The 13234-nt window shown below is 40.8% G+C and overlaps 1 protein-coding gene across 5 annotated transcripts in view; it reads left to right on the top strand.

The window, feature by feature from the left end:
- The window catches only part of LOC132813685 (arf-GAP with SH3 domain, ANK repeat and PH domain-containing protein 1-like), a 341801-nt gene extending 335117 nt beyond the window's left edge, over nt 1–6684 (top strand). For all 5 annotated transcript variants that reach the window (XM_060823243.1, XM_060823230.1, XM_060823238.1 and 2 more), the window contains one exon: nt 4102–6684. In XM_060823243.1, coding sequence (XP_060679226.1) covers nt 4102–4176 — 75 coding nt within the window. In that variant the 3' untranslated portion in view covers nt 4177–6684. The remainder of the gene's footprint in view (nt 1–4101) is intronic.
- Nucleotides 6685–13234: the final 6550 nt, after the last annotated feature.

Raw genomic sequence — 13234 nt, 5'->3', positions numbered from 1 at the left:
TCATAGAGAGGTACAACATGGAAACAGACCCTTCGGTCAATCCGTCCATGCCGACCAGATATCCCACCCCAATCTAGTCCCACCTGCCAGCACCTGGCCCATCTCCCTCCAAACCCTTCCTATTCATATACCCTTCCAAATGCCTCTTAAATGTAGCAATTGTTACCAGCCTCCACCACATCCTCTAGCAGCTCATTCCATACACGTACCACCCTCTGTGTGAAAAAGTTGCCCCTTAGGTCTCTCTCATATCTTTCCCCTCTCACCCTAAACCTATGCCCTCTAGTTCTGGACTCCCTGACCCCAGGGAAAAGACTTTTCTATTTATCCTATCCATGCCTCTCATAATTTTGCAAACCTCCATAACGTCACCCCTCAGCCTCCGACGCTCCAGGGAAAACAGCCCCAGCCTGTTTAGCCTCTCCCTGCAGCTCAGATCCTCCAACCCTGGCAATATTCTTGTAAATCTTTTCTGAATCCTTTCAAGTTTCACAACATCTTTCCGATAGGAAGGAGACTAGAATTGCATGCAATATTCCAACAGTGGCCTAACCAATGTTCTCTACAGCCGCAAAATGACCTCAATACTCTGACCAATAAAGGAAAGCATACCAAACACCGCCTTCACTAAAGGAGAAGGAGAATTGACGTTTCGGGCATAAGCCCTTCTTCAGGCTTATGCCCGAAACATCGATTCCCCTTCTCCTTTGCTGCCTGACCTGCTGCACTTTTCCAGCAACACATGTTTAAGCTCTGATCCCCAGCATCTGCAGTCCTCACTTTCTCCTAGCCTTCTTCACTATCCTATCTACCTGCAACTCCACTTTGAGTTATGAACCTGCACTCCAAGGTCTCTTTGTTCAGCAACACTCCCTAGGACCTTACCATTAAGTGTATAAGTCCTGCTAAGGTTTGCTTTCCCGAAATGCAGCACCTCATTTATCTGAATTAAACTCCATCTGCCACTTCTCAGCCCATTGGCCCATCTGGTCCAGATCCTGTTGTAATCTGAGGTAACACTCTTCGTTGTCCACTACACCTCCAATTTTGGTGCCATCTGCAAACTTACTAACTGTACCTCTTATGTTCGCATCCAAATCAATTATGTAAATGACAAAAAGTAGAGGGCCCAGCACCGATCCTTGTGGCACTCCACTGGTCACAGGCCTCCAGTCTGAAAAACAACCCTCTACCACCACCTTCTGTCTTCTACCTTTGAGCCAGTTCTGTATCCACATGGCTCATTCTCCCTGCATTCTATGAGATCCACCCTTGCTAATCAGTCTCTCCTGGGGAACCTTGTCGAATGCCTTACTGAAGTCCATATAGATCACATCTACCACTCTGCCCTCATCAATCTTCTTTGTTACTTCTTCAAAAAACTCAATCAAGTTTGTGAGACATGATTTCCCACGCACAAAGCCGTGTTGACTATCCCGAATCAGTCCTTGCCTTTCCAAATACATGTACATCCTGTCCCTCAGGATTTCCTTCAACAACTTGCCCACTACCGAGGCTCACCAGTCTGTAGTTCCCTGGCTTGTCCTTATCACCCTTCTTAAACAGTGGCACCACGTTTGCCAACCTCCAGTCTTCTGGCACCTCACCTGTGACTATCGATGATACAAATATCTCAGCAAGATGTCCAGCAATCACTTCTCTCACTTTCCACAGAGTTCTTGGGTACACTTGATCAGGCCCTGGGGATTTATCTACCTTTAACCGTTTCAAGGCATCCAGCACTTCCTCCTCTGTAATCTGGACATTTTGCAAGATGTCACCATCTATTTCTCGACAGTCTATATCTCCCATACCCTTTTCCACAGTAAATACTGATGCAAAATATTCATTTTGTATCCCCCTCATTTTCTGTGGCTCCACACAGAGGCCACCTTGCTGATCTTTGAGGGGCCCTATTCTCTCCCTAGTTACCCTTTTGTCCTTAATATATTTGTAAAAACCCTTTGGATTCTCCTTAATTCTATTTGCTAAAGCTATCTCATGTCCCCGTTTTACCCTCCTGATTTGCTTCTTAAGTATACTCCTACTTTCTTGAGTCAAGTGTTTGCAAATGGTGCTAGATTAATTTAGGATATCTAGTCAGTATGGACAAGTTGGACCAAAGGGTCTGTTTCCATGCTGTACATCTTTATGACTCTTTGCCTCTTCCCCCAAACCACTGACCTAGGCTTATATCAATATGCTCCTGTTGTTAGGGAAATATTCTGGTATAGTACATTACATTCTACCCGATTAAAGCAAGACAATAATAAAAGATGTACTTAGGTATATTTGTACAGTCATTTGATTTATTTTTGTACCTTCATAACCTCAGTGGTGTTCAACAAACTCTTCACAAACTATATCAAGTCAGATATTTAACAACTGTTAATGCAGGGGAAAGATTTTGGAAAATGGAAGCCCAGGGTCAGGGAGTTCAAAGCTAAAGGGCATAGGTTTAAAGTGAGAGGGGAAAAGATTTATAAAGGTCCTGAGGAATAGCTTTTTCACGAAGAGGATGGTGCATGTATGGAATGATCTGTCAGAGGAAGTGGTGGAGGTGAATACAAATTACAATATTTAAAGGGCATCTGATGACCATATAAATAGGAAGGATTTTGAAGGATACAGGCAAATGCTGGCAAATGAAACTGACAGATTGGGGTGCCTGGTTGACGTGAATGAGTTGGACCAAAGGGTCTGTTTCCATTCTGAATGACTCTAAGATGAATGACTGGCCTTTGCCAGTCTCAGGTCTGTGGAAATGTGGGCCAGCTGCTTTTCAAGGAGTGAGGTTCATCTTCAAGTATTCCTCCAATGAGGTGGGGTAAAGATATGTTAGTGAATTTGCCTCATGTATTACCTCATACTGCTAAAACCATATATTATGGAACTGTGTTGTGTCTGATTATAATAATCACTGCTCCTTACATTTGCAGTATTGGAATTAAGAATTGCTCTGATCTGTAACACACACACACAGAGCTAAAGCTTATTCATTTCAGTGTCAGTCATACATGTGGCTATTCCTTACTAGATCCTAAAACATGCAAGAAATTTGCAGACAAACTTGTACTTATCTAACATTCAGACCTTCTTGAAGGTGTGGTTGCTCCTTTCACTAATGTCATCTTCGGCATCTTGAGTTCTGGCAAAGATCCTGACTCGGGATCCAAATTTGATTCTTTAGTCCAGGACAGCCTAGGAACAGAACTGAACTCCCTAACTCAACAAAAATGTTACACATGAACTAATCTTCAGTTGAAAACCTAGTTGCAGTCACAAATGTTGCTCTGAGCACATTGTTATTCTGAAGGAGCAAGACCATATAGTTGGTGAGCTACAATGGCAGTGCTGCATGCTGATTTGGCAGTGGGAATTCACCAAGGCTCATCAAGGCCCTCCCCAATTTCAATCAACACGCTATGAGGAGAATTTTATTTTAAAGATTTCTGAAAGCGCTCAACTAGCAGATGTTTTATTTTACCAGAGTTAAATGGGAATCCTCTTGGTACTTCCTTTCTGCTTCCCTCCTGTACTTCAATTACCACAGTAAACACAAGCAATATCATACCCATTCTTCATGGCCAAAGGTTCAATGATTCCGGGAATGGGTTGAGAAAGGATGGCTATGTCCAATTTTGCACACATCTACGCAGTTCAATTTTTAGTGAGAATCCTGATCAAAGTTATCACTGAAACCAGTTCAGCACAGATTGGGAATTCAATCTGAGAAGCTCCTGGTCAGTAAATTTGCAGTGCTATTGAGGATTAATGTAGAGGCCTATTTATGGATGTTTGAAGAGTTCATGCAGCACTTTTTCCCCAGTGACAAAATTCCAAACCACTTGTTGTCATGTACATCCTGTAGTATTCACAGCCTCATGCACATTTTTAGGATTTGGACTATTTTGCTTTCAACAGAAAATCTGAAGTCTTGACATTGGAACAGCAAACGATGAAACAAGTAAATCATACCCATCATATTGGTACAAGTATACAACAAGGATTAACTGAAAATGTTTTATATTTACACCTGACGTATAAGAGAAAATATTTGCTTCTTGAGATACTAAACCTCCTTTTCCTCAATTTTGACAGATTGGCTATATTGAGGGGCAACCTGACAGAAGTGGTGTCTTTCCAGTATCCTTCGTGCACATTTTATCCGATTAACAGCCTACAAACTTCAGCGTTACACACACACAACTGTGGATGCTTTCATCTGATGTTGTAAAGCAGCTGAAACTTGCTTATTCCTGTGCATATTTGTACATAGATGATCAAGAAAATCATTTGAGATCCACCTTGCAAGGTGACTGTAAATACTGTTACTTGCCTTTGCCAGTATTATAATAGCCTTGGAACCAGGCACACCTTATTTGGTGTACTGCAGCCATCCATGGCAACTAGCACTTACTAATTAACCTATGCTGTTGATGGGATACATCTGCCTGCTTGTCAGATTTATAGGCAGCCTCATTTAGTAATTTAACTATATAAGCTTGACTTTTGTTCTTGACATCATCTCAGTATTCTAAATAAAGTTAAAAATAGTGGTTTTGCTGAGAATAGGTTCAGGTTTCAGTTTGCACTGATCCTCGTTGTCCTTCTGCTTTTAACATGGATGCTGTGCATACTCTTAATATACTCATGGGATTATATGTGGTTTTGATTGTAAGTGATCAGACAAAGTTACTTGAGAGTGAATGACTGGGAAACTTGTTATAGTTTCTTTTACCTCATCTGAGGAGATATCGGAGTTACAGATAAACAGTTTAATAAATGGAAGTTGCTACAAGAGAGCTTTTAAGATGATCCATTAAGAATAATTGAAAATTCAAAATTTGTTTTTAATTTTTCCAAGTCTGGTGTTAGGGGTTGAAAGCAGAGCGTGGATAACTTTTCAGGATTGGGTTGTCTAGGATGGAAAAGTTCAATTTCCCTCTCATCTATTAACGTTTTAAATGTTATTAACCTAAATAAATAGGTTAAATCCTATCTCAATCATCAATGCATTGTTTTAGTTTAATTTATAACTAAGATTTGGAAGTCTCTGAAGAGTCTACTTTTAAATAAAATTGATTGAGTGACAGGACATTAACACAAACAAGTCCAGTTTTAGCTGTGACAGAGGGAATGTCACTGCCTCCTTCTCCAGAGATGGATGGCCTTAACTCCTCTTGGTACTAACACCTGGGAGTGAAGGTCCTCAAAAATTAACATTGTCATTTGCTTATTCAAACAGTAAACAGTGCAAAAGCAACTGTGCACACATTGTGCAATGTGTGCAGTTATCAATTTTAAATATATACATTGTATACCATATGTTTACACCATTTGGAATAGTACATCATTGCACGTAAACCTGTACGCTGAAGATACTGTTCTAATGTTTGTTAGATCTCCCTCCTTTTTGTTTAAAGTATGGTTTTGAAATTTGCTGTTCCTGTTGCAGCAAGCATTCACATGAAACAGACCTTGTCTTTGAATATATCAGTTTAGTCATTGTATGGATAAATTGGCCTTTTTTGAGGGAGAGGGGGGCTATACATGTTTTTAAACAAAATACCTACAAATTCAGACTGGTTACTTGTGTTCTGTGTCATAGAGAATAAATTGCATTCTTTGCACAACTCTTGAATTGCTTGGGGAACAAAAGTGACAGTGAATCGTTAGGTTGCTTAAAGCTTTAATAACTATACAGCTTCATATTCATTACTGATATTCAGTTACTGAAACTCATTTTAGGGACCAAAAAAAAACAAATCATTCTGAAAAGGAATCTATTTACATTTCGTACCTGGCCAAGAAAAAGGTAGGTTTTGATATGATTCTTAAAATATTCGGTTAGTTAATGTGGAGTTAAGCTTAGCTCTAATGACAACCGACTATATTCTTTACAAGGATGTAATTTAATTCTTAATAAAGGTACCTGTTTCTTTAAGTTTAGATAAAAGTAAATAATTAAATTGAATAACCTGTATTTGATAAGACTTCTGGCCTGGTGCCACAGTGGTCTTGTGCAATGCTGAACTGCTACCAGTATACTTATATTGAAATATTCAGCTCCACAAATTGGCTGGGTCCCAAATCTTACCCCAGCGTTTTGAAATTCAGTTTTTAATTTTCCTTTATTTTGATTTCAAGTGGAAGTGTGAACAAGCTATTGATGGTGGACTTTGACATTTGCCATAGTTACTGCATCAGATTGCCAGCATTTGGCTAGCCAGAGCTTGTTATAAGTCAGTGCATAATCATCAGAAGATAAATATTTGATTAATCACATTCAAATGCAAATAGGTTGCACATTGTGCTTCAAACTACAATTTTATGCTATCATTTCAGATGAATTTACTTCATTTTAAAATAATGATTTGTAAATGGATAACTTCTAAATGTACTGAATGATGAGCAACTATTGTGGATTTTAGCACTTCGCTCTGGTTCTTTCAGCAACATATCCCTGTCATCCTGGATTAGGCTTCCGTTAAATTATGTATTCAGTAAATCAGGCGGTACAATCAACCTACTGAATGTAAAGGTGTGCGATATAACCGCAGCTTACTATATCATGTGTTTGCATTCTTTATGTATAAAAATTGCTATGGGAAGATATTTTAAAAAGCAAAATGTTTATGTTCCAATGTTATTGCAACATAAAATCCTATGAAGTATTCTAAACTGAATGTATTTATTTCCTCATTCATTCCATTGAACGTGCAAAAACTTTCTATTCTATATATGTGTTTTCCATAGCCCAAGCCATATACAGCAAAATGAAAAATTGTCTAACATTCCAATGCAAAATAATTTGGTTAACAGCTCAATAAGTTGAAGTTAATTTCACAGTTCAAATTATTAGATATTAGAAATGGCATGAAACATATTGAACTGAAACTGTAATTCATGTGATCAGACAGTATTTTAATCAGCAACTCTGCTTTAAATCTACAGCATACTGAATTACAATGCCAATACTGTATGCAAAGGTATCCATTTGTAGCTGGAACTACTAAACAGCCAATATATTCTGTAGTTAGTGTTGACACATTTTGCCACAATACAAACAAATTGCTTTGTCCTAAATAGTGAATCGAAATTTGTACTATACTGACTAGATAAGGGGGTAATTAGTCTTTTCCCATCTGAAACCCTCTTGGTTTGTCAACTATTTCTTTTCACATGCAGCTTTAGTCATGTTTTAATTCAAATGTAGCAATTGTGAAAAGGAGCCAATTAAAGCTTTCTTGAAAGAAAGGAATTGTTACAAAACAAGAAACATAATAAAAACACAAATACACATCCAACACAAGTAAAGGTTTAAGCTGTCAGATACAGACAGTAAGAATAAAGACTACATAGGTTGAAGTCCCTTGAGCGGAGATGTTTGTTTGACTTTACCTCAGCAGTAGAAAAATCTGTTGCCATGAGTTTTCAGTGAATGTTTTCTTCAAAAAAAACCTTCAACTGTGCATGGTTTTTAAACATGCAAAAAGAGACAGGCTTCTAGTCTTGCATGTTACCAAACTCTCTTACCCTATGCTGCTCAAAGTATGCCAATTATGTATTCCCAAAGCTGGGTTCCATTGTTTCACCAAACTGGATACACCACAGGCAAGCTTTCACTTTCAGCATGGTGAAATGAGATACCAGTTTCTTAACACCTGAAATCAGTCAACACTTAAATTGCACTTTATTCTATTTAGAAAAAGATTATCTTGAGGTAAACTTAAATTTCTCATTTAGGCTCTTATTTTCATTCAATGGAATATAGAGTCAAGTATTTGAACCAGTTTGGTTACATGCAATAAGCTAATCTTAAAAATGGACAAAACCTTTTTCTTTAAAGGATATACATTAAGACAATCCATTTTGTTTTTGTACTTAAATAAAAGCCATTAATCATGTTTCAAGTTTAACCTTTGTATACAACTAAAATCCTGATTCATTAGATTTGCCTCAAATATGGAATATGCAAGTTACTTGCTGCATGCCATCATGGGACCTTCATTTGAGGACAACCTCATTTCCATTAGATAATTCCAGATAATGTTCAACCTCATTATGCCTCCATGCATAATATTTTGTGGAATTTATGAATGCTACCAGCTGAACTCTACTGTCTGGAAATAAAAAAAGGTAGCAAAGTACAGATTATTGTTTTAAGGTTCAAAGGCTCATAATACTGAGCCAAAATAAATTTTGCTTTTCTTGATTTAACGTCAACTTTAAGTGTTTCTTAAATTACACTTTAAATGAAACGGCTTTTCATTGAAACTTTCCAACAACATTGGGACAAAGAAATAAGTACTTCCGTCACATATTACATAACTTGAATATTGAAAAAATGTTTGCAAAGGTTTATTTTGCTTTGAGAGCAAAGAACTAAGTGATCAGAATAAAATATTGATTGGTTGGTAAATCTATTCTGTTGGCTAAGGCATTGCCCTCAAGAAAACATTATGGACTTCCTTTGCTTTAAGGTAGTTTGAAGCAGGTTAAAGCTTGAACATAATCCTTGAGGCAAATGTCTTTGGCACAAAAATGTATGTCACTTTTAGTGATGTTCAGCAAATGCTGTAGATATTGTTTTGGATAATTTGAAACAAACCAAATTTTACATTCAAAGATCACATTTTTACTCAACTGTATATATAGCAAGCATGGTTTGTGCATTGTGGCTATTGCCCTGCAGATAGAAATGGAACAGAACAATGTTTGGTTCACATGAGCAAATGGCTAGGGATCTAATGAAGATGGACACCAATGTTGTAATTTGTAAAGATAACTAAATCCCAACAGATAAATTGACCTGTGAAGGTGGCTTTACGGAAAGCAATCTAAGTCGTCATACGGTTATCTCAAGCACAATGAGCAATTGAGATTCCATGGTTTAAATGTAAGAAATCCTTGTATGCAGCAACACATTCAAACAAGTGGAGCATCTGAGATACAGAGGTAGATTAGGATTTTACATCAATGTCTCCTTGAGCATGGCTGAAAGTGTTAGCAAACTGGATACTACTAATAAGATGGCAAAAGCAAGACAGTACTTCTGATTTTGTGACCACTGAGTTGTTTCAGACTTTGTCTCTAGTTTGAAGCCAGTGACTTCATAGAGAGTAGAGAAGCAGTTAGAGATATGCAGCATGGAAACAGACCCTTTGATCCAACCAGTCCATACTGACCAGATACCCCAACCCAGTCTCTCCAAACCCTTACTATTCATATACCCATCCAGATGCCTTTTAAATGTTGCAATTGTACCAGCCTCCACCACTTCCTCTGGCAGCTCATTCCATACTCGTACCCCTCTGAAAAGGTTGCCCCTTTAGGTCTCATATCTTTCCCCTCTCACTCTAAACCTATGCCCTCTCGTTCTGGACTCCCCGATCACAGGGAAAAGACTTTGCCTATTTACTCTATCCATGCCCCATAATTTTGTAAACCTGTATACAGTCACCCTCAGCCTCTGACACTTCAGGAAAAACAGCCAGAGCCTGTTCAGCCTCTCCCTATAGCTCAAATCCTCCAACCCTGGCAACATTCTTGTAAATCTTTTTTGAACCCTTTCAAGTTTCATAATATCTTTCCGATAAGAAGGAGACCAGAATTGCACGCAATATTCCAAGAGTGGCCTAACCATTGTCCTGTACAGCCACAGCATGACCTCCCACTTCCTTTATTGGTCAGTAGTAAGTACAGGAAAGCATACCAAATGCTGCCTTCACTATCCTATCTACCTACGACTCCACTTTCAAGGAGCTATGAACCTGCACTCTAAGGTCTTTGTTCAGCAGCATTACTGAGGACCTGACCATTAAGTGGAAATTCCTGCTAAGATTTGCTTTCCCAAATGCAGCACCTCATTTATCTAAATTAAACTCCATCTGTCACTTCTCTGCCCCTTGGCCCGTCTGGTCCAGATCTTGGAGTAATCTGAGGTAAGCTCCTTCACTGTCCACTACACCTCCAATTTTGGTGGCACCTGCAAACTTACTAACTGCACCACTAATGCTCTCATCCAAATTATTTATGTAAATGACAAAGTCGAGAACCCAGCACCGTTCCTTGTGGCACTCCATTGGTCACAGACCTCCAGTCTGAAAAACAACCCTCCACCACCACCCTCTCTTCTACTTTTCAGCCAGTTTTGTATCCAAATGGTTAGTTCTCCCTGTATTCCGGGAGATCCAACCTTGTAATCAGTCTCCCATGGGGAACCTTGTTGAACATCTTACTGAAGTCCATATGGATCACATCTACCACTCTGCCCTCGATAGTCGTTGTTACTTCCTCAAAAAACTCAAGTTTGAGACATTATTTCCCATGTGCAAAGCCATGTTGACTATCCCCAATCAATCCTTGCCTTTCCAAATACATGTACATCCTGTCCCTCAGGATTCCCTCCAACTTGCCCACCACCAACATCACTCACTGGCCTACAATTCCCTGGCTTGTCCTTACCACCTTTCTTAAACACTGGTACCATGGTAGCCAACCTCCAGTCTTCCAGCATCTCACCTGTGATTATCGATGATACAAATATCTCAGCAAGAGGCCCGATCACTTCTCTAGCTTCCCATGGAGTTCCAGAGTACACCTGATCAGATCCTAGGGGATTTATCCACTTTTATGCATCAAGACATCCAGCACTTCCTCCTCTAATGTGGACATTTTGCAAGATTTCCCTACAATCGGTCTTCCATATCCTTTTCCACAATAAATACTAATGCAAAATACTCTAGTATCTTCCATTTTGTGCAGCTTCACACAAAGGCTGCCTTGCTGATCGGAGGGGCCCTATTCTCTCCTTAGTTACCCTTTTGTCCTTAATGTAGTTGTAAAAACTTTGGATTCTCCTCAATTCTATTTGCCAAAGCAATGTCCTCTTTTTGCCCTCCTGATTTCTCTAAGTATACTCCTTCCTTTATATTCTAAAGGATTCACTCAATCCATCCTGTTGATAACCTGATATATGCTTCTTTTCTTAACCAAACCCTCATTTCTTTAGTCATCCAGCATTCTCTATACCTACCAGTCTTTCCTTTCACCCTAACAGGATTATACTTTCTCTGGATTATAGTTCACTTCTGAAGGCTTCCCATTTCCAGCATCCCTTTACCTGTGAACATCTGCCCCCAATTAGCTTTTGAAAGTTCTTGCCTACGAGTCAAAATTAGCCCCTCTCCAATTTAGAACTTCAGCTTTTAGATCTGGTCTATCCTTTTCCATCATTCTATTAGTGAAAATAATTATGGTCACTGGCCCCAAAGTGCTCCCCCACTGACACTGTCCAGATTACAGAGGAGGAAGTGCTGGATATCTTGAAATGATTAAAGGTGGTTAAATACCCAGGACCTGATCAGGTGTATCTGAGAACTCTGTGGGAAGCTACAGAAGTGATTGCTGGGCCTCTTGCTGAGATATTTGCATCATCGATAGTAATATAATTGGAAGCAAGACACCAGATACTGGATAATTTAAAATGCAAAAAATAAAGCAGAGTATGCACATATCAAGTCGAGGAAAACAATCTCCACTGTTCTGATGAATCAGTCAACACAAACCCTTCAGACCAACTGGTCCACAACCACATTTCCCTAACTAGGCACACTTGTTTGGCCCATATCCCTCCAAAACTTTCCTATTAGAGAATTTATCCAAATAAAAATGCATCCAGTATTTCCTGACAGTTCATGGTACAAATGATAAAGTATGTCTCATGCTATTTTTAAATAGCAAAAATATGCCACCTAGTTTTGAATGCCCCACCTTTAGTGAAGATATTTGCAATTTACCTGATCTATGCCCCTGATTTTATCAACTTTTACAAAGGTCACCCTTTAACCTCCTATGCTCCAGTGAGTAAGTCACAGCCTAACTCAAGCCCTCTGTTCTTGCAACTTCCCGGCAAACTGTTTGAACCTTGTCCAAATTTCACATCATTCCTATCAACAGGGCAACCAGAACTCAGCAGAGGCCTCACCTTCATTCCCCTACGCCCTCGGATTAATGAGTTCAACACGCGGCGAGATATTGAACAATTCTTCCGCCGCCTTCGCCTCCGTGCCTACTTTTACAACCAAGACTCCCGACCACCCTCTGACGACCCCTTCTCCCGCCTCCAACACACCCCATCCACCTGGACACCCCGTGCTGGCCTCTTACCCACCCTCGAACCATTTATAGCCAACTGCCGCCGTGACATTAACTGACTCAATCTGTCCACCCCTCTTACCCACTCCAACCTCTCACTCTCAGAACGTGCAGCCCTCCGCTCCAACCCCAACCTCACCATCAAACCGGCAGACAAGAGAGGCACGGTAGTAGTTTGGCGCACCGACCTTTATACCGCTGAGGCCAAACGCCAGCTCGCGGACGCCTCCTCTTATTGCCCCCTTGACCATGACCCCACCTCCCACCACCAAACCACCATCTCCGAGACCATCCATAACCTCATCACCTCAGGGGATCTCCCATCCACCGCCTCCAACCTCATAGACCCACAAGCCCGCACCGCCCGTTTCTACCTCCTGCCCAAAATCCACGAGGAGGTCGAACAGTTCATCAACTTTACTAACACCTTCCACCCCGACCTCAAATTCACCTGGACTGTCTCAGACTCCTCCCTCCCCTTCCTAGACCTTTCCATTTCTATCTCAGGTGACCGAATCAACAGACATCTACTATAAACCGACTGACTCCCACAGCTACCTAGACTACACCTCCTCCCACCCTGCCCCCCTGTAAAAACTCCATCCCATATTCCCAATTCCTTCGTCTCCGCCGCATCTGCTCCCAGGAGGACCAGTTCCAATACCGTACAGCCCAGATGGCCTCCTCCTCCAAAGACCGCAGATTCCCCCCAGACGTGATCGACGATGCCCTCCTCCACTTCCCGCTCCTCTGCCCTTGAGCCCCACGGCCCCAGGACAGAACCCCACTGGTTCTCACCTACCACCCCACCAACCGCCATATACAGCGTATCATCCGCCGTCATTTCCACCACCTCCAAACGGACCCCACCACCAGGGATATATTTCCCTCCCCTCCCCTATCAGCATTCCGCAAAGACCACTCCCTTCGTGACTCCCTCGTCAGGTCCACACCCCCACCAACCCAACCTCCACTCCCGGCACCTTCCCCTGCAACTGCAGGAAATGCAAAACTTGCGCCCACACCGCCTCCCTTACCTCTCTCCAAGGCCCCAAGGGATCCTTCCATATCC

The sequence above is a fragment of the Hemiscyllium ocellatum genome, chromosome 4, assembly GCF_020745735.1.
Source record: "Hemiscyllium ocellatum isolate sHemOce1 chromosome 4, sHemOce1.pat.X.cur, whole genome shotgun sequence".
In the NCBI taxonomy this organism is placed as follows: Eukaryota; Metazoa; Chordata; class Chondrichthyes; order Orectolobiformes; family Hemiscylliidae; genus Hemiscyllium; species Hemiscyllium ocellatum.
Note: the sequence above shows the minus strand (reverse complement) of the source record. Positions and strands in the feature narration are given on the sequence as shown.